Here is a 22,283-nt window from a genome sequence, read left to right as displayed (position 1 = left end):
TTCCAAAGTAGCTTGTAGAGGACATCTTGAGGTTTCTAAAAAGTACAAGAACTCCTTCATATGATAAAAATTGAGGGATTTATGCCTTGTTGAAGTTGGCTATATTTTGGGAAAATGCATGAAACCAACATTGATCAAAAATGTTTTTTTCCAAAAGGGGCCAAGTTTTCATGATCCAAACATGATTCTAACAATGTTAAGGGCCTCCCACGACCAACCTAAGGCCCTTAACATTTTTATTTCTTTTTTGGTTTAATTTTATTACATTTAAAGTTAAATTGAAAAAGAAATGGTGCAAGATCATTATCCAAAGCTTTGTCTCTTGTTTGAGTCATCAAGATAGCTTATTTTCTGCAACAAAGAGAAGTACAAAGTAGGCCTAGAGCAAGAGAGACCAAGAAGATCAAGCCATGGTCAAAAATTCAAAGATTTTTAATATAAAAAAAATCAAAAGTTCAACAAAGCAATCAATGCTTCTTTGCTTCAATTTTAAGCACTTCATTGCTTATAAATGAAGTAGTATACTTCATCAACAAAGAGACACGAAATTATAGCAAGAGAATAGCAAAGAAATCCACAAAATTCTCAAAAAATTCCAAAACTTTGTAATTTTCGTTTTATATTTTCCAACCATTATCAATACAAGTAAACACTTTCTATCAGTTTCTGAAGTCATATAGAGTAAGAATGAGCTCCTAATATGGTCCTATGAGGGTTATAACACGTGCATAGTGTTCTTCATCTTCATGCATAATCAATTTTCGTTTTCTTATATTTAATCAATATCAATGTAATCTAATCATTCTAATGAGTTCATGAGGTCTTATAGGACAGGTCTGGGCTTTAACATGTTAGCTTCCACGTGAAAATAGCTCAATGCCATTAATAAGTGTTCATGCATGTTCAAGCTTCAACATCTTCGAATCCATAGCTACAGCACTCAAACAGCAAAACTAATATCATATTTGAAATCAGAGCATCCTAATTAGGGGATCTGGGTTGCTTTTATTGTTTATGATCCTTGCTTTTGCAGGTTTATGAAGCTACAAGAAATATGGCGTTTTATCGTGAAAATAGTGGGGGTTCAAAACCGCCGCTATTTGCTTCAAAAAAATAAAGGAGACGGAGGTTGAAGACGACCACGCGTCCAAGCGTGGTTCGTCAGTCAAAGCTGACCATTCCCTCCGCTCGCGTGGCTGCTCACCAATGGCCAGTCAGCTGGTCTCTCCATCCACGCATGCATCTGTGGGGCCCACCTGAAAAATTTAAATTTCTAAAGATCCAGCGCATCTCTTTTGCTCAGCTTACCATGCACCTTTCCACGTGTACCATCAGATTCCTTTAAATTCAGATCAAAAGGCCCTGAACAAGCAGTCCACCATATGCCCTCAGACCAATCCACACATGATCCTTTATTTCTATTTTATTTTATTATTTCATAATTAATTTAATTTCACTTCTAAAAATGATTAAAAATAGTTTTAAAAAGCCAAAAATTATTTTAATTTCACTTCTAGGCTCAGAAAATGTTAAATTATTTTATAACGAAAAAAATATTTTATTTTTTCTTCATAATTAAAATATTTTGTTAATTAATTAGTATATATGTAAATATTTACTTTTTAATTATTTCAACCTATCAAAAAATCAAAAAAATTTTTCTTTTTATTAAATTTAGTTTATATATTATAGACTAATTTTGTACATATTTAGAATATTTTTCTCTTTAAGTTTTAATTATGTGTGTAATTATTTGTATAATTATATATTAATTTGCTTAATAAATTTTCAAAACAACTTCAAAAAATCCAAAAAAATTAGTTTTATTTTAAAATTAATTAACAAGCAATATGAACATATTTTAGACTTAATTTTTAGGTTTAAATTTTATTTCTACCTTTTTCTCATTTTAATTAAATTAATTATGCATTAATTCTAATTAAAATCAACCATACAAAAAATTCAAAAATATTTCTTTTATCTTATTGCAATTTAAATTCCTAGATAAAGTGTATAGGTTGTCAAAATCATGTAAATAGCGTAGTTTACATTTCTCGCACAATCGATGTAATAGCGTAGATTTATTTTCCGCATTTTTACATTCCCGCACTTTAATTTCTGTACATATAAAACTGTGTGTATGTCAAAGATAAAAACTGAAGCGTTAGGTCACTAACTTCAAAGATAAAAATATCTGAACCAGAACACAATCACACTTGCACCTCTTAGGGTAATCCCTCTGTTACTCTTTTCAAAATCAATTCTACTGTTTCAAATGCAAATCCAAACTTTTGTTTACATCCGGTCAAAGGAGAATTTTCTAAAAGAAATAGGAAAGGACCTTATAAATCTAGGGTAGATCTCCTAATTGCTTGCTCAAATAAAAAATGTCTCACATATTCATTGCTTTTCAAAACAAAACTTTCAAAAAAAAGACAATACTTGGTATATATCCAAACAAGGATTATTACGAAGTTAAAGATCTTTTTTTCAAAACATCTTTCGAAAGATCAAACACTTTGTATACATCCGCACAAGGATCATTACAAAGTCAAGTTACAAAATGAATTTTAAAACCACATACAAGCATTACAAGGCAAGACAAATGATTCAAACAAGTGAGCTAAGCAATTAAGAGCCCATGGATAACCATGGATACAAAGGGGTGCTAATACCTTCCCTTTGTATAACCTACCCCCGAACCCAAAATCTCTTAAAGGTCTTTTTTCTGTTTCTTTTATAAACCTTTCCTTAATTGGATAAAATAAAAGTCGGTGGCGACTCTCTGATTTTCAAAAACTCAAAAAAATAAAAGAAGAGTCAGCTCGTATCTCTCGCGAGATATAAAAAACCAAGGGCGACACACCTCTTCGTAGGCTCAAACGACACCTCAATCCGATACTCGGAACTCAAGATATGAATTTTCTAACGTTATCCGAAAATGCACACATCGACGTCATGCAACAACACTCTTTACGATATCCACCAAACTTATCAAATGGTACACTTGATCCTAAAAGTGTTTCTCAACAAAACCTCTTAATTTCTCCTTCAATTCACTCAACTCTGACGTTGACATCCCGCGCGACACCAACGCACAAATCTGGTTTCCAAGACAAGCGTAACAGCAAACTTCATCTCTTTCCAACACCATGTTGTTACAAATAATTCCATTACAGCTTCTGGAACCATTTTTAAAATAAATTTCATCTCGTTAGCTTTCCAACACTTCAAACGTGACTCGAATCAGATATCCAGAACTCAAGTTATGAATTTTTGAAGTTTCACAAAAAATTCAGCAATTTTCTGCGTTTTGCTTACGGATATTCCACTCCAAAACTCATTTTTCTTCAACTTAAACATATTCCAAACAACCCTTAACATATCTCCTTACTCCCAAACTTTTTATAACTCGAGAGACATATTCTTTCGCCGAAATTCAGTTTCTGAAACACCAAGACCGCAATCCTCTTTGCGAACTTGCAACTGAACCACATCCGAGAAGCAAAGCTTCTCCCCCACTTTGTTCAAACTAATTCCTGCAACAACCATAAAGCAACAAGTACCGACAGTGTTTCACTCACTTGTCGCGTATAGAGGAATAAATAACATTAGACAACTTGGCCGGACGGACCGACCTGCTCTGATACCACTAATGTAACATCCCAATTCTACCCATCGAATATTAATAAAATCAGAGTGTGGAAAATTTAATCATACAAGGGATGTCACATTTACTTCACATAAGCAACATACATTAATCATAATTATGGAGATACATAACACTTAGAACCTGGATGAACTTATAGCAACATATTTCAATTATCAACTAAACAGCGAAATCACATTTCTCAACGGTAACAACATCACATCTTTTATTCACTGAAAACACTTCGCAACTGTTAATATTATTCAACTTCAATTCGCTTAACATATTTATTCGACTAAACAACTTCAAAATCAACATGATAATTCATAATTCAACTTAAGGTAATAACAACATTTAAACATAACAACAATCGTCCATCCCCAGAGTGCTACGTATCAGAGCAAGACCCTTTTGACTTATTATAGAGCAACATGAAGACTTCATAAATTAACTTCAAACTTCCACAGTTATACTTGAGTACCTGCCCATTTCTCATGGTAGGGGAAATATCAACAGAAGGGGTGAGATATCTAACAATATAATACGATACATGATAAATAATATAATAGAAATCAGATCGTATAATTTACCACTTCACAACTTTCAAACAACAATTATAACAACAAATATAATAACAAATAGCAACGACAATTATAAAATAGCTATAATAGCAATTAGCAACAACAATTATAATAATAGTTATAATAACCATTACACATCTTTCCAACAATACCTGTCACAACAAATTGTTAGCATAATTTCACACTAAGTCATCAACAACGTACTACAACAAAATCATCAATTTAATACAACATTTATCCATCATCACAACAACATCATCAACAATAATTAATCAACTCGAAATACGACTCATAACAATGCATATGTACATGGTACCATTTGGAGTAAAACTCCCCACTTAAACATTTTCCATTCAGGCCATCGTCACTTTTTCCATTTTCAGACCAACTTAAACATTTTCCATTTTAAGGCCGTCGTGTTTGCCATAATTTTTCAAGCCTTCGTGTTTGCCATAATTTTCAGGCCATCGTGTTTGCCATGATTTTCAGGTCGTCGTGTTTGCCCTAATTTTCAGGCATGCATTATGTAATGGATGTGACTCAATGAATGCAACAATCACATACAACACAACTAAACTCTCATCACGAGGCATACGCCTATATCACTGTTATTACCAATTATTAGAGGTAATCAACATCAAAAAAGGCAAAAGCCTATATCGCCACTACAACACTGGCCATAGGCCTACAACACCATCATCGTATCAACAGCATAATCATAACGATAATATAATCATAATCACATCACCAACATCACAATATCAACAACATATTATTACAACAGCATAATAACTATGCCAACATCAACATAGAACAATTTTCAACAATAGATTCATTGATAGTAGAATAATTTCAGCAATATCAGAAACAACCACCACAAACAACCACACACCGCAACAATTTTACACAACCACAAACAGAGGCGATTATACAAACCCAATCCCACATACAATTCATCATAAATCCCATTATAGAGTCAGAACCCCACCCTTACCTTGGATTGGAGATTACTCTATAATTCTATCGATCGAAGCCTTCTAGCCTTAGCTTATAACCCTTGCCTCTTTTAATCAGAATCAAAAGATGAAAATTTTCCCAAATACGCAACTATAGTGCGATGATGATATCTCGCCACTCAGACCTTATTTTGAAGATCCCAAAGGTCAAAAGTTAGATATAGGTGTCGCGAACCTACCCTCAAAATTTGGCCACGATCCAACGGTTAACGAATCGGGGATCTTCGATTTGGTGAGACTGCTGCAAGAAAAACGGGAAGGAGTTTTTCTCCTATTTTCTTTCTTCTCTGCAACATCCCATGATCAATTCCCCAAGACTTTTTCCTTTCAATGCTATTTCTACAACTTAATCAATTAATTAATTGACTAGTTAATCATAACAATCCATGTCAACAATTCTCAATACTCCACAAATTCAACAATTAAATTCTAAATAATTTAAAAATATTTAATTAAATAATTAATTAAATACCAGGTGTTATAGATAACATATACATAGGTCCCACTTTTATCCATAAATATGGACGTGCTGACCAAAATCAGTAGATATGACCTTAATCCACATACTTTATGGTATGTAACATGTGCATCATCACCATCATCATCTACAATTGCATCCAGGTGGTGTTCAAACAGATCCACCAAATAATAAAAACCTAGCATGACATCCTTTAGTGTCATCTATCTTTTATTGGGATTTTCCCAGGTCAGCTCCTAAATAAGTCACCATCATGTCGAGTATCCCAAGTCTACTAGTTTTGGAATAGTTTAATGATTTTCCCATGATCTGAAGATGTAAAAGGAATGATTCATCATCAAGTGTGATAGACATCTGACCGGTCGGAAGATGAAACGACGACGTCTATGCATGCCATCTTTCCAAAAACGCAGGTTATTGCACATGATTAATATACACATATCTAGTCCTGTATAAGTCATGCACCCAGATAAATGCAAGACATCCTAAAACCAAGGTTCATCAGACTCCGCCAACTTTGCAACTTTACTACTGTAGCCGATATATTTTAACGGATCATGATACTACAAAAAAATAATACATCCAACATCAAATAGTTTAAATGTTATAACATAAAATGTTTAAAAGAGTACAAAAAAAATCACGTCATAACATAGTACAATCGAACAAGAAAAACTATGTCATAACAAAGTACAAAAACTAAAAAGACGAAGTAGAACTAACACAAAAATAAGCAAATCCAAAAACCAGATAACAGGCAGGGTAATGATAAGATCAAAGGTATGATGGTTAAGTGAGTATGAGAAGGGATGTGATTGTCTAGGTAATCTAAAGAGAAATCACTGGTAGTGTGAGAAGTAGGTTTAGGTGTGTTGCTAGAATATGTTGAAGGAATGTGGTAGGGATGGATGTTTTCCAAAAACTGTTATCCGTAGAGATAAGATATTATGAAAGTCATAAAAATGTGACCTTTAAAACCATTTATCACTACTACGGAAAACCCCTTACACAACGGTTGGAAAATGGGTACCATCACGCATGCCATATCGTTCTTAAGTAGGATGTGGTTGTAAGTTCGTTGTTTCCACCACGGTGTAGAAACCGTTATTGTAAGGTAGGGCATGCGCCATATATCACAACAGTTATTCTTATAAACCGTTGTGATATATACATGTAGGAACTGAGTTCGAAACCCAACAACAACAAATAATTTAAAACATAAATTACTTTTGATAACAGTTACAATAGATAACTGTTGTTGAAAGTACCCAAAGTTTATTATATAATATGTAGATTGCTTGTTTTTTCAAATACCTCACTAAAGAAATATAAGCATTCAAATTGATGAAGAAGTCTATAATCTGAAAATTGACTATTCTTTTAAACCAACTTAAACAAACCATTATTTTCTGATTGCATGTGTCTCATCATTCATTTCATGCTCTTTTGCATATAGACTGTGGTTTATTGGTCTAACTTCTTCGATACATCGCTACCTTCTATTATAATTTCAATAACAATAAGGAATTGGATAATCTACCTCGTCATCATCACTTATCATCGTAATTTTTATGATGATAGATCACACAAAAATTACGATTATAAGTTTTGATGACGAGGCAAATTATCTAATTAATTATTGTTATTTAAATTTAACTATAATCGAAGATAACGATGTATTGAAGGAGCCAGGTCATTATACCATATTCTATATGTAAAAGAGCATGAAATGAAAGATAAGATGCAAGCATTTCGGAAAACATTGATTGATATAAGTTAGTTTTCAAATACAACTTAATTTGTAGATTATAAGTATCTATGTTAATTTAAATGAATATATTTTAAGTGAAGGTTAGTGAAACAAACACTACACATAGAATATAATAAACTCAACCTAATCTTTTGGCTCTGAGAACATTAATCAACAACAACAACATACAAAAGCAGTTATCAACAAAACAACATCATACAAGGTGACTGTGCATAAAGGAAAGATTGCATAAAGGAAAGATTTTATTGATTGTAACAATAGTATAATTATAGGGGTGGCCTATGTGACTGTGCTACAAATTAAAAGTGTTTATAACATGGAATTTGACACTAGGGTTATGATAATGAGGAATATTATTGGAGATGGTAGAAAAGGTGAGCATGTATAAGCCATTTTTAGCTTAGTTGCGCCAATCTTCATCAGGATGTGATTCGCCTGTATGAAACAATCAAAAGAGCTAAAAAATGAGAGAATAACAACCTAGAGTGACACACATGATATGTGGCTCTAGTTAAGATTAGTGTCATTACCTAGAGTTAATGGACACATAATTAAATTACTTTGCATAATGTCATAATTGTACTGAAGATAATGTATATTGGAGGATGGCAATGATGAATTCTATTGAAGAAAGGCGAGGAGAGTTTTTGGTTGGTCCGATGTGAAGTTGATGTGATCAGTTTATTGGGAAGTGTCTTCAGTAGAGGTGTTTTGGGATTCATAAGGACTATTATCTTTTTATAAAACTTGGTTTACACTAGGCTTTTTCAAGTACGAAGGAATCCCGTGTTTCTTGAATCATACCTCTATAGTATGGTCTGACTTGTTGTAGTAGGAACAAATCTTGATTCCCCTTCTTCTTCCACCTATAAAGTTTCTTGAACCAATTTCAGCGGATTGTCCTTAAAATTGAGTTTTGTTAATGTGAGCAACAATCTATTCTTCGTCGAGGTGGTTGATTTGTTGATATTCTTGTTGAATTAGTAAAGAAAATATTTTATTGATGAAGGAAAAGGATGCATGAGAATTATTTGGGATCTTGAATTAGCGTATTCTTCATTGAATCTCTTGAGAAATCGAATGACATACTCACTCTCCCTATAAGCCTTGATGGTGGAAAGGAGTTGGCAAATGTAGGTGATGATGCACGTGCAAATAGAGAGAGGTCTAAAATTATTATATTCTTGCCAATTTGAGGGGGGTGAAGTACTGTGTAATGGTGTTCTCACATTGTGTGAAGGTGTAAAGTTCTTATTGTAGGCCAAAGATGGGGAATGTATCACCTTGATCGCCCATTTACCGAAGCTCTTTCCAGATCCCATTGTATCTCAGTGACCCCATGCAATTTGTGTGCAACTTTAATTAGTTGGACAAATTAGGGTTTCATCTATGAACCCTAATTTGTTTTTGGATTGAAGGACTAAAATTGTTTAAGAATGGTGAAACGACAACTAGACTTGGGTTGTCACTGGGTGCATGAAGAGAGGATTCAACATGTCATTTTGGTAGTTGCAATTATGGTTTTATTTTGAATTTGAAAGATTTTGAAGGTTGTCAATGGTGGAAGAAAGAGTGGATTGGACGTTGTAGGAGGTGTAATGGGTAGAGAAGGTGAAAAATCTTTGATGATACCATCAACGGTGGCCATCATTCTAGAAGAAGAGGATGAGGAAAAAAGATTCAAAGAGAGAAACGAAGGAAACATTTTGTGTAGAGAGAAAAAGAATGTGATCAAATGAGATCATCTGATCATATAAGATGCAAGAAAGAGAAATGAGGGTAAGGATAAATTGTGTCGACCCAATAAAAAGATGATACGAGTAGATAAAGAAGAAATGAGATATAAAAGTAATCTTACTCTCTGATACCATGTTGACATTTGTGCAACAAAAGCACATTCTCTCTTAATCTTGGAATAAAAAAACTAAAAGAAAAGAAAATTGAAAAATTATTAATTCAATCCTTGAAAATATATAAGCTTAGCTCAATGTTAATATGTCAAATGGGAGAAGGTATGTAGGCCTTTAGATGAAGGGGTCTGGGAGTTAAAAACATGAAAATTTTCAACTTGACAATATTAGGAAAACGGAAGTGGAAAATTAAAACGAAAAGAACCGAATTATGGTTCAAGGCTCTGATGTATAGGTATGGGAGTATAGAGGTCCTTAGTGAACATGCTATAGTAGTGGATCAAAATGGTGGAAGGAAGTGCATGAATTAGACCTAGGTGATTGGAAAAATTATGGATTCTTCTCTGTTAAAGAGGCATATAAGGATTTTATAATTAATGTCCCTAATTCTGCTAATCCCTTATGATCTAAGGCTTGACACAAATCGATTCCACTCAAAATTTCCTATCATGTGTGGAGACTATAACACCCCATTTTCTACCCGGTAATTATAATAAAATGAGAGCGCGGAAAATTTTAAACATCAAACATGAGGCATTACATTTTCAACTTAAAAACCACAAACAACCTGTATTTCATTTATCTTTGATACATAGCATTCAGCATCTACAACTTTAAAATTATAATTCATACACAAGTTTATTCAACTAGATCAAACTTCAACTTATTATTATTCATCAAATTTTATTCAACTAAAAAAACTTAAAACAACAGTAATTACTTCTTATTATTCAACTTGGATTTCAACTGCTATAATAATAACAACAACAATAGAATAAAAAATACAATCATAATCTCATCCCGAGTGCTACGTATCAGAGCAAGACCCTCTCGACTTATCATAAGCAACATAAAGATACTTCAACATCCAGAGCTATACTTAAGGACCTGTCCATTTCCCATGGTAGGGGAAACATCAGCAGAAGGGGTGAGATATCGAAAAATATAAACAAAAGTATGATAAGTAGTATATTAGAATCATATCATACAAATATTATCACTTCACAACTTTCAACCAACATTTATAATAAAAACTATCAACAACAACAAATTATCACAATAATTATAGTAACTATTTCACAACTCAAACCAACACAACTTATAGCAACAACAACTCATACAACGACTCAAAATGCGACACAACTATGCACATGCATGTGGTACCATATGGAGAAGAACCCCTAACTTAAACATATGCCAGTTTATCGAGGCATTTCAACAACCTGAACAGGATGCCATCAAGGCCAACTTAAACGGATGCCATCAAGGCCAACTTAAATAATGCAATGTATGCCATGCAATATCAACTACAACGAAAACCAGAACAACCACAATGAAAACAAAAACTGGAACATGCAACAAATTGCATCAACTTAATCCAACATTGGTCGTTCGACCTACAACTTAATCAACAACAACTCATTCCCAACAACAACAAAATCAGCACATACTCAACGATAATTTCGTAACAACACACACGTTCAACAATCAACACAACATTGATCATAGGACCTATAATCAACAATGTCCATAAACCAGATGAATCAACTTACCCAGCTGTACCTGCACGTAAGCATATTCCACATAATTTCAACAAAGCAACACAACTACAATTATCTACTAATTAATCTTAGTTACCCCATCAGTTTTTATTAAATTCCGGACAACTAATTATACCGCCTAATTCGGCTAATTTGACCAATCTGATACTAATTTTATCTAAATCCAATGTACTACTTATACTGATTTTATTACACTAATATAATTAGTCTTTCCCTACATTCAAAATTATACTGCCACTAATTTTCTGTACCTTTTCCAGTGGAGTCATACTGCTATTGTCTGCTACTAGTAATCTTGTTCTACTAGACATTGGTTAATATATATTACTGGAACTTCCATGATATTTATACCAATTCATCCTATGTATATATATATATATATATATATATATATATATATATATATATATATATATATTTATATAATATGCTACTCGGTTCAATTATATTAGCATATACCACTTGCCACAACACAAAACGAAACACATAAAAATAATCACAGAACAAATGGTTGCAGTTAGTGTGGCCCCCACAACCATTGAGAAGACCGTCCTCCACCTTCCAGGCTTATAGGGTGACCGTCTCCCCCTCTCTTCCTCATGGAGGCGCCCACCTCCAAGTACTGGTGGCCCCCACCCAAAAAGTATCTCCTTCCTCTTATTTCTTTCCAACGTTTTTCTCATATTTTCTCGTAATTTCTTCAATTAACAATTCCAGATCAACACTACCTCATAGCAATATAATCCCATAAGGACAACAAATTCAGAGACATACTTTTATCATTCAATTCTATCCATACTCATGTCCACAGCCAGCACAACAACAACATTCAACAAAATCAATTTAATCACATAAAGCTCGACACAACACAGGAAACGACAATTATTCCATGGTAAAATTTATACACCCTAACCTCACATACAATTTATCATAATCCCAGTTATAGAGATCGAACCCCACGCTTACCTAGGATTGAAGATCGCCTCTAAATCCGATCGAGTGCATGCCTTTGCCTTCTTCCCCAAAATCCACGATCAATTTCTTTCTCCGCCAAAACCCCCGTTCCTCTATTTCTGCAACTTTTGTTTCACGATCTCTTTTCCAAAGTTCCAAACCCGTGTGCCTCTATTTTTCTTCCTCTCATAACAACCAGCAAAACCTATCTCTTACTTCCTTGTTTTCTTATAATAGACCAAATAATAATATTCTTCCTTATTCCCAATAATAATAATAATTATTACAATAATTATAATAATAATATTATTATTATTATAAATTCCATTGGGCTCCAATTCTCTACACCTCCTTATCACTTCATACAACCACACATCAAGCCCAACCAATAAGGTAATCAATTAAATAAATAATATTATTCTTAATATTATTCCTCCGACTAAAACTCGACTTTAACTTAATAATTCAAATACGCCTCCTAAAAATAATACCGACAAATCCAACTACTCCGATAAATTCTCAAACTTCTTCTAAATCCAATAAATAAATCCTTTAATAATTTAATTAAATAATTAATTAAATTCAGGGCGTTACAGAGAATGTTCCAGAATAGATTAGCTACAAAAGATAATCTCTTTATGAGGGCGGTAATTTTTCAAAATTTGCTTAATTGTGTCGGGGAATGTAAGTGTGAAAAATCTATTTCACATATGTGAAGGAGGAAAGACAGGGTCAACAAAAGTTTATGTGGTTTGATTTGCGTGTGTTTGGAGTATTTGGAAAGCTAGGAATGAAAAATTATTTTGCCACTAGGATTTAGACTTAGAAAAGCTGGTTGAAGAAGCTAAAAATCACTCATGGAGGTGGCTGACCTCAAATTGTAATAGCCTGAAAATTAATTCTGCCCAATGGAGAGTGAATCCAAGAGCCTACTTGGGGTTCTCAGAGTAGTTCTTTTGCAGCAGGTTGGGATAGACAATTTGGTTCAGCAGATTTGGGTGTTCTGGTGTATGTTGCTGTTAGTCGAGTTGCTTGTGTTGGTTTTGGAATTATTGCTTGTTGATGCGCATCGGCACTTGAGCAATGTTGGATTCTATTGAAAGCAAAGTTGTAGAATTTGGAGATTTGATTAGCTCTCCTTGTGGGATTACTAGTGATTTTGGTGCATATGTCTTTGTTAGAAATTCTGTTATTAGAGTGGATTTAATAGCCTTGAAAATTAAGTGAGTTGATTGGAGTGTGTTTCAATAAAGTTTGGGAAAATGTACTCTTTTGTTTGGTTCGTGTTGGCTGTCTGGTTTTCGCAGATCCGATGTCCTTATGCGATCGAAAATCTCTTGTTGTTAGGATCATGGTTTTGTATTTTTAGTTTCTAGTTTGTCTCGTGGCTTGGAACATCAGGGATATGCTGTTCTTGGGCATGGATCCGTATCAGTCTTATGACTGTTGGTCTTCCGTCGTTGGAGTGAAGCGGATCTCGCCGGAGGTTGCTTTGTCTCTTTTTAGATTGGAGGTTCGTCTCGGCTGATTCAGTGGTATTGAGAATTTTCGTGCAAAGCCGGTTCAGAGCGCTTACAGTAGTTATTTGTATGCGTCATTTCCAATTGTGGCGCTTTTATTGTCTTTGGTTTTGTCTGCTTGTGCTGCATTCAGCAGGGTTAATTCCAAGGAGTCGTGGGATTTTCCTTTTGGCAACAATTTTGATCGAATTCAGTTTGTGGTTTCGAGCCGATGGGGATGCAAGTCTATTAGAATTTATAGTTTGACTTGTTGTTGTGATTGTGGTTACTGTATTTGTTTATTTCATGTGGGTGGAAGGGGGTCTGGTGTGTAAATTAAGCTTGTGGTGCTGCATTACTTATATCAGTGTATGCAGGATATCTAATTGCTAGCTCTTCTGAATAACATCTCTTATGCCTAAATATATTAATGTATATACTTTTTGCTGTTTTAATTAAAAATTTATAAATCCAATAATTTTATTATTTAATGGATATGCACTAATAGTGTAAGAGAATTTCTCAATACACCCCATGATTCTCACATACACCGCGCGAAATTTCAATTATGTCTCTTATTTTCGTAGATGCATTTTCGAAAATATTTTTTTTTTCAAAAAATTTGTTTCTTTCCGTAGATGCATATACGGAAGCTTCCGTATGTACATCTAAGAAACAAAACAACGTTAAAAAAAAAAAAACTTCTGAAGATGCATATACGAAAGCTTAAGGACATTTTTGTCAATTTAATAATACGTAAAACGATGTATGAAGTGACGTTAGAAATTCTCTAGTGTGAACTAATTTTACATAATCGTCAAAAAAAAAAATTAAAATAACAGTCAGCCATATCACCCGAAACCGAATAGTAAAAAAGTTTAAAATTTATTTCATTTCAGACATCATTAAAATTTACTTGGGGCCCACACACACAAACTAGTAGTCCGTGTTACCCACACGACAACCACAAGTTCCCCAAACTTCAATCCTCTTCCACATTTCACACATTCATCTTCTTTCCATACTCCACCATAACAAACTATTCCATTCCCATGGCTTCTCTTCTCAACGGCAGCCTCTCTTCCATACACCCCCAACACACCCGCGAAACCCCCTTCACCAAATTCCCCAACCACTTCCCAATCTCCAAAACCCCCAAACACAAACTCCTCAAAATCCGCGCTGACGTCAGCTACGAGCCCCGCAACACCTCCTCCGATGACAAAATCCGCGAAATCCTCCGCAACCGTGACTACGACTCCAAATTCGGCTTCAACATCGACATCGATTCCTTCACCATCCCCAAAGGACTCTCCCACGAAACTATTAGGTCAATCTCAACCCTAAAATCAGAACCAGATTGGATGCTCAATTTCCGCCTCAACGCCTTCGAGAAATTCTCCAAAATGAAGGAACCGAATTGGTCTGACAACACTTATCCATCCATCGATTTTCAAGACATCTGTTATTACTCCGCTCCCAAGAAGAAACCCTCTCTTAACAGCTTAGAAGAAGCCGATCCCGAGCTTCTTAGGTACTTCGATAAACTCGGTGTTCCGTTGAACGAACAGAATCGGTTAGCGAATGTCGCGGTGGATGCTGTTCTTGATAGTGTTTCCATTGCTACTACTCATAGGAAGACACTTGAGAAAGCTGGTGTTATTTTTTGTTCGATTTCAGAGGCGATTAGAGAGTATCCTGATTTGGTTAAGAAGTATTTAGGTAGAGTTGTTCCTAGTGAGGATAACTATTACGCCGCGTTGAATGCGGCTGTTTTTAGCGATGGATCGTTTTGTTATATTCCGAAGGATACTAAGTGTCCGATGCAGATTTCGACTTATTTTAGGATTAACGCGTTGGAGACCGGGCAATTCGAGAGGACGTTGATTGTTGCGGAGGATAGAAGCTCAGTGGAGTATTTGGAAGGGTGTACTGCGCCGTCTTATGATAAGAATCAGCTTCATGCTGCGGTTGTTGAGTTGTATTGTGCTGAGGATGCTGAAATTAAGTATTCGACAGTGCAGAATTGGTATGCCGGGGATGAGAATGGGATAGGTGGGATATATAATTTTGTGACTAAGAGAGGATTGTGCGCTGGTAAGAGATCGAGGATATCATGGACCCAGGTAGAGACTGGGTCCGCGATTACTTGGAAGTATCCGAGTGTTGTTTTGGAGGGAGATGATAGTGTGGGAGAGTTTTATTCGGTTGCTTTGACTAATAATTATCAACAGGCGGATACAGGGACGAAGATGATACATAAAGGGAAGAATACTAAGAGTAGGATTATATCTAAGGGTATTTCTGCTGGACATTCGAGGAATTGTTATAGAGGGCTTGTTCAGGTTCAGTCTAAGGCCGAGAATGCGAAAAACTCTTCGCAGTGTGATTCCATGCTTATTGGGGATACTGCAGCTGCCAATACATATCCTTACATCCAGGTAACATTTTTTTTTTCCTTTCTATTTTGTATTCAACCTTTGATGATAATTATATATTTACATTCGATTGGTTACTCGTTAGTATTATTAAGGTAAAATTACATTAGGGGACCTTTAAGTTATTTTTTTAACAGATTGGTCCTTTTAGTTTTTTTTCGTAACAACTTGGTCCTTTAGGGTGATTTCTGCCTTCTTTTTCTTGCATTTTGAACATTTAGAAATGTTGATTGTTGTATTTCAGGTTACACTTCATCATTTTCATACCATTCAAAATAATTGCATCCATAATTAGCACATTTTCTCTGTTTAAAAAAGGGTAATAGGGCACACATTTGATAACTTAAAGGACCAAGTTATTACAAAAAAAATCCTAAAGGATCAATCCATTACAAATAACTTAAAGGACCTCTGATATATTTTTGCCTTAATTAATATTTATTGTATCAATAACTTTGAATGATAATGATAAGGAATCATGTAGCCGTCTTCGTGCACACCTCGGGGACAATTTGTATTTGCTTGTCAAGTTGTATTTGTGCTTTTTAGTTGTAAAAGGAATGTTTTGAACATTTACTTGACCAATTTCAAATTCTGGTAGAAATCCTTAAAGTATTACTAGAATAGAAAATTAGTCCTGATTGTGTTGGATACAATAGCAATAACTATGGTAGTCGCTATTCAACAATCCTTCAATTTAATCAAAAAGTTTTTAAGTAAAATATTTTGAATCATTAAATCCTGATTATATCAAATTCCAAATGAGAGTAGTCAATAGCGACCAACAGCGGCACTATCCCGCTATAGCAGAGCGGAACAGAGGCCGGCCGCAATGGGAAGAGCCTTAGCGGTGTAGAACACTATAGCGGTCGCTATAGGGTAAATAGCGGGATAGTAGAGCAGAGCGGTCCCGGCCCAGAGCAGTTTCTGGCCCACTATCCTTTTCCCCTCTAGAAAACCAAAATTATCCTTTAAATTTACAACGTTTTCAGGGTAATTTTGGATTTTTCAATCAAATTTGAGTTGAGACTCAACCTTAACCTTCCTTCAGGATCGTTTATGCACTTCATGAGTCATGCGTGCTTTGATTATTGAATATATTATGAGTTGAGTTATTTGTTAATATTACATTATATACAGTTAATATTTATTATATGTAATTTATCCAAAAAATGACCAAATAGAGAGGTCATCTGGCTATACGCCATCCTGCTATCCCATTTTTGGAGTCAGTTGCTCCGCGCCGCTATCCAGAAATGACTACTCTGTTCCAAATCATACATATTTTTGCACCTTGTATGAGCATTACACGAGCATAACACGGTGAGAAATTGGCAATTGTTTTGACAACTGTTGTGGGTCTGTGGCCTAATATATGGCTAAGTTTTAAGAACTAAATGGGGGTTCTAGTGCTCAATATCAGTACGTCTTATGCTACTACATGCGGTCTAGATCAAGGTGATGCTGGACGAACACTATAGGCTGTTGTTAGTATCCTGGAGCTTTTTGATGTTGGGTTTGGCTCCTGATTTTCATCATCCCATTTTCCATACTTGATTAAACACAACTTTTGATGTGTGTATATACATTGTATATGGCTTGAAGATGTATGTTTTTAATTCTGTTACTAGGATGCCAAAACTCTTGCAAGGTTTGGTCTTTACTTTGGTAACTTCAATGGTTGTTGGTTGAAACATCAATGAGTATGAAATTCTGTTTTCTTCTTTTATAGCATTATCATGCGCATTTTCCTTATCCAAGCTAACTCCCACAGCTTCCTTTTTGTTTCCTTTTCCTTATTTTCCAACATTTTTTCCCATGTCTGTAATGTCCACAAACTTCTCATGAGACTTCTGCTCATGAAATTGCCATTGTTTTGCAGGTGAAGAACCCATCAGCAAGAGTTGAGCACGAAGCTAGTACGTCCAAAATTGGTGAAGATCAATTATTTTACTTCCAGCAAAGAGGAATAGACTACGAAAAAGCAATGGCTGCTATGATCTCTGGATTTTGCCGCGATGTGTTCAATGAGCTTCCTGATGAATTTGGTTCTGAGGTGAACCAACTCATGAGCTTGAAGCTTGAAGGGTCAGTGGGTTAAACAGCTTGCTGGTATCATTGTTTTGAATTGGCTCAGGCCATTTGTTGTTAAAATTGTGCAAGTTCTGAGAGGTAGTGTCTTGAAGGACGTGTACATGATATGTATATAGATTTTGTTTGTAACTGGCGCAAAGGTTCCATGAAACATTGAGTTTCAAATCATAATATATAATCTCTGTAATTTTGTCTATCAAAGAATTTATGTCGACTAACTTAAACATTTGTAAGACTGTATGAAAGAATTTATCGAAATAGCTTAAGACATATTTATTGGCTGTTTTCAGCTTATTTTTACAAATTCAACAAGACAGGATATCTTACAAAAATAAGTTATAGACAGTTAATTTTAATTTTTATCTTTTATTATAGAAATATATTGGAATAAGCACTTTCATACTAAAACAACTTCTCTACAATTTCATTAATTTGGATATTGGAGTCCTAGTCTTACATGTCCTCTCTTCTAACTCTACCAGACACTCTTTATAGATATGATCTCACTCTCACACTGAAACTACTCTACAATTTCACTCACTTGAACATTAAAGTGTTAATCTTACATGTCATTTTTTGTTGTGCATCAAAAGCTCTCACCACTCCACCGAAAGAGCGGATTCCTGCTCATTTACTATGTATTTCTAGTTCCATCTCAGAACACCAGTCATGGTCTTCTGAATGATTTATATGTATAAATTTCTCTCTCCTTACAATCGGATGATAACTTGAGATGAGCCACCGATTGTGTTTATTATTGTATATAAGACTGTAGAAGAGGGACTACCAGTTCCATATCTCCGCGCTGGTAGATTTTGAAACTGATATTCTGTGATGCCACTGCATCCTCATGGACCGTGATGCCACTGCATCCTCATGGACTATGGTTGTAGTTCAAGTGAATGTTTGATGCGAATGAAGCAAAAATTTCAACTTCCTTATCAACTGCATACACTATCTTCCTTATCAACTGCATACACTATCATATTGTTCTATGATTACTTCAATCATGGCATGTTTTAATTTTTTCAAGGTTGTTAGAAGAATTTCATGTTTTTAAGAAACTTCCTGCCCATAATGTTTTCACTGGCATATTTCCAAATAACATTGGTTATGTGAGTGCCTACTATATAAGAATGCCAACTACTTTGTTATCAATCAACTATCTCTGTTAACCCTCCTTTTATGTATGTCAATTAGTAAAGATTCTATGCAATATTGTGTCAGTATAAAGAAAACATAGGTATGAAATTACATTACACCTCATTACAGAAAACAAAAAACATAAAATAGATAGATTAAATGTGTGCCAGTGATTGCAATATTTTCATAATACAGTAGCCACAACAAAGCAAGTACTCAGGATCAGTTTGTATTGATACATATCATATTTTCACAAACATATTCATGTTACCAGCAGTTACAACAAATTTTGTTTCTTTTGCAGCAACATGGTGGTGCCTAGAAAAGCTTTTCACATCAGAAAGAAATACACTATTTGAAACACAATGTCATCACATATTACTTATAATAAGTAAATAACAAAGAAAACGCAATTTGTGCATTTACAGCCCCATAGTAGGAGTTGCAAATAGAAGAGCATTCAGAGAATCAATCCATGAGAGAATGAATCCACGATTGTTCCTGCAGACCGTAGAAATGAATCAACAATACATAGAAATAATTCACTTTTATTTAATCTTATGTTCACTTACATTTTATGATTTAAGTAATCTTCCACTGTCAGAGGTTTTGGACCACCAAACCAATTAATTAAAAATATATTTTCAATTTTCAATTTGTAAACTTTGAAGTTGTGATCCTTTGGCCAGTCTGTCAAACATTATTGAACTTTGAATGTTAGTATGAATCAGTGTCTAACAACCAATATTTGCAACCATTCAGATAAGTAATATTTAAATTGATTTTATGCATTTACCGATCATTTCTGAATGCTTGGAGAACAAGGCATTTCTGGCAAATTCGGCTTCCTCTGACTTTTCATCAACCAATTTCAGCTGAAACATAGCGAGACAATGATTCAGTTGTAATTACAGTGATGATATTTATAGAGTTTGTTTTTCTCACACCTTTCCTGTAAGAGTAATTTTGGAACATGTAGGATTCATCGGGTCGACCTTGCCGCAAGTCCCGAGAGGGTACTCACTGACTGTGAAGGAAGCTCTTTCATCTTTTAATGCATTTCTTGCTGTTGGATCAAGAGTTGTTAAGTAGAAGTATGGGATGCCACTGCCTTGGTTTGGTACTCCATCGCTATATGATACCACTTTGCTGCATATGAATAAATTTATAAACATCGCTTTTAAATATGGAAATATTAAAAAGTTTTTGCAAAATTCAATAATTATGTCTGTCCTATAGCTCAATTAATGTGTGTTAGTTGAGTTAGACGAGTGTAAACTGCGAGTCTAAGGTTCAATCTTTCTTGATAAGAGTAAGAAGTGCTTACGCAAAGGGTGCTCCATCCAAATCAATAGAGATAGTACTGCAAAGAAATAATAAGTTTTTTAAGCAATTTCAATATGAAACTAATGGCCTAATGCATTTACAAACAACATGAATCAAGCACAACAAAGTGAAAAGAATAAATGAGAATTGAAGTGGTGGGAGAGAGAACCTTAAGACACCCCAGAAATTCTGAGAGACCAACCAACGGGCAGTTGCAGCAGCATCCTTTCCGTCAGGTTTTGTTGGGATTGAGATCAATCTCCCTTGCACTGCACAATATTGGGAACACCATAACAACAAAAACAAAATCACTGGGGCAACTTGAAAAACCTTCATTTTGAAATCCACCGTGTTTTCTTCTTTTTCCCAAAATTTTTGTTACTCACCCTGTCCTATTTATATATTAGATAAAAATAATTGAGGAATATAATATAGTATACATTTTTATATCTAATTGTTTAATAATCAAAATTTCAAAATACATATTGAAATTGATTTAAACACTATATTTAGAAATGGAGTGATGATTAGAGATAACATTAGATTTAAACTTTCGATACGGTAGAAAGGGGGTTGACCTGCAAGATTAACATTCAAACACTAAAATCAGTATGTGAGGGAGAAAAGTATATTGAAATTAAATTTAAAACTGAGTACATGAATTGACACGCTCTGTATATAATATGGAGAGAAAATAACGAACTACTATTTGTTAAGCATGGATTGAGGAGTGTCGTTGTATGTACTTGGAGTTTGGATAATTTGTTCTTATCTACAAGGAAATTCTTGTATGCTCAAAAGATTTTGGAAGAATTGTAGTTCTTCTAGAGTGGTTGGTCGGAGATTGATTTGGATGACCCAAAACAGTTGCCCCTAAGCCTTTGTGTCTAAGCCTTTGTGTCTACGTAGCAAGACAAGGATTTGTCGTATTAGCCTCGACGACTGATTGCTCTATCATTTATCCTAAAGGGTAATGTAGGCTCTCTTGTTCATGTTGTGGAGCAAGTTGTGGATGTTACTCGAGAGAGTCTTTAAGGTATTCGAGTCCTTTCATAAAGAGTTTAGTAGAAATTCCTTTCTTATGGCTTATCATACAACAACCTTTAACAGCAGCTAAAATTAGCTTTTGGGGATCCAACATTCAACTTCCACTTTGTAAGGATATTGTAAGCATATTTCATTGAAGTTCTAGCTTTCAATAATCTTATGGGAGGCATTGATACTTCATTGAACTTCCAATATTCAATAGTCTTACAGGAAACAAGGATACTTCATTAAAGTTCCATCATTTAATAGCCTCATGGATGACGAGGATACTTCATTGAAGATTCAACATTCAATATCCTTGTGGGCGGCAAGGACACTTCATCGAAGTTCCAGAATTTAATAGCCTTATGGGCAGCAAGTGTACTTCATTAAAGTTCTAACATTCAATATTCTTGTGGGTGGCAAGGATACTTCATTGAAGTTACAACATTCATGAGCGGTAAGGATACTTCATTGAAGTTCAAACATTCAATAGCCTCGTGGGCGGCTAGGATACTTCAATGAAGTTCCAACATTGAATAGGCTCATGGGCGGCATGGATACTTTATTGAAGATCTAACAATCAATAGCCTTGCGAGAAGCTAGGATACTTCGTTGAAGATCTTGCATAACATATTACCACTAGGGCGTCAATGATACTTCATTGTAGTTGCAGAATTCAACATCCTTGTGAATGGAAATGATACTTCATTAAAGTTCCAACATTCAACAGCCTTGCAGACAACATGCATACTTTATTAAAGTCCCAACATTACATAGCCTCATGGGCAGAAAGGATACTTCATCGAAATTCCAACATTCAATAGCCTCGGGTG

The 22,283-nt window shown here is 34.7% G+C and overlaps 2 protein-coding genes across 3 annotated transcripts; one reads left to right on the top strand and one right to left on the bottom strand.

Annotated features, from left to right (window-relative positions):
* The first annotated feature begins 14,364 nt into the window (after positions 1 to 14,364).
* Positions 14,365 to 18,224, top strand: LOC131609126 (UPF0051 protein ABCI8, chloroplastic-like). The gene is made up of 2 exons (XM_058880785.1): positions 14,365 to 15,861; positions 17,741 to 18,224. The coding sequence occupies exons 1-2, from the start codon at positions 14,473 to 14,475 to the stop codon at positions 17,957 to 17,959; spliced, it is 1,608 nt and encodes a 535-aa protein (XP_058736768.1). The 5' UTR covers positions 14,365 to 14,472; the 3' UTR covers positions 17,960 to 18,224.
* A 1,022-nt stretch (positions 18,225 to 19,246) lies between these two features.
* On the bottom strand, positions 19,247 to 20,802 carry LOC131609127 (uncharacterized). Of its 2 annotated transcripts, none has more exons than XM_058880786.1 (6): positions 20,591 to 20,802; positions 20,423 to 20,458; positions 20,043 to 20,244; positions 19,892 to 19,970; positions 19,668 to 19,785; positions 19,247 to 19,596 (listed from the first exon to the last, which is right to left on the bottom strand). In XM_058880786.1, exons 1-6 carry the CDS (start codon positions 20,755 to 20,757, stop codon positions 19,518 to 19,520), a joined length of 681 nt encoding a protein of 226 aa, XP_058736769.1. In that variant the 5' UTR covers positions 20,758 to 20,802; the 3' UTR covers positions 19,247 to 19,517. The 2 variants fall into 2 exon arrangements, with proteins under 2 accessions (XP_058736769.1, XP_058736770.1); XM_058880787.1 differs by having other exon boundaries at positions 20,091 to 20,244.
* Between the last annotated feature and the right edge of the window lie 1,481 nt (positions 20,803 to 22,283).

This window comes from Vicia villosa, linkage group LG6 (genome assembly GCF_029867415.1).
Source record: "Vicia villosa cultivar HV-30 ecotype Madison, WI linkage group LG6, Vvil1.0, whole genome shotgun sequence".
NCBI classification, from domain to species: Eukaryota; Viridiplantae; Streptophyta; class Magnoliopsida; order Fabales; family Fabaceae; genus Vicia; species Vicia villosa.
Note: the sequence above shows the minus strand (reverse complement) of the source record. Positions and strands in the feature narration are given on the sequence as shown.

Excerpts from the sequence above, each read along its gene's own strand:
- LOC131609126 (XM_058880785.1), top strand. The coding sequence starts at position 14,473 with ATGGCTTCTCTTCTCAACGGCAGCCTCTCTTCCATACACCCCCAACAC. Across the intron at positions 15,862-17,740 it reads ATACATATCCTTACATCCAG|GTGAAGAACCCATCAGCAAG; the intron begins GTAACATTTTTT and ends ATTGTTTTGCAG.
- LOC131609127 (XM_058880786.1), bottom strand. The coding sequence starts at position 20,757 with ATGAAGGTTTTTCAAGTTGCCCCAGTGATTTTGTTTTTGTTGTTATGG. Across the intron at positions 20,459-20,590 it reads AATTTCTGGGGTGTCTTAAG|TACTATCTCTATTGATTTGG; the intron begins GTTCTCTCTCCC and ends ATTTCTTTGCAG. Across the intron at positions 19,597-19,667 it reads GATTACTTAAATCATAAAAT|GAACAATCGTGGATTCATTC; the intron begins GTAAGTGAACAT and ends TACGGTCTGCAG.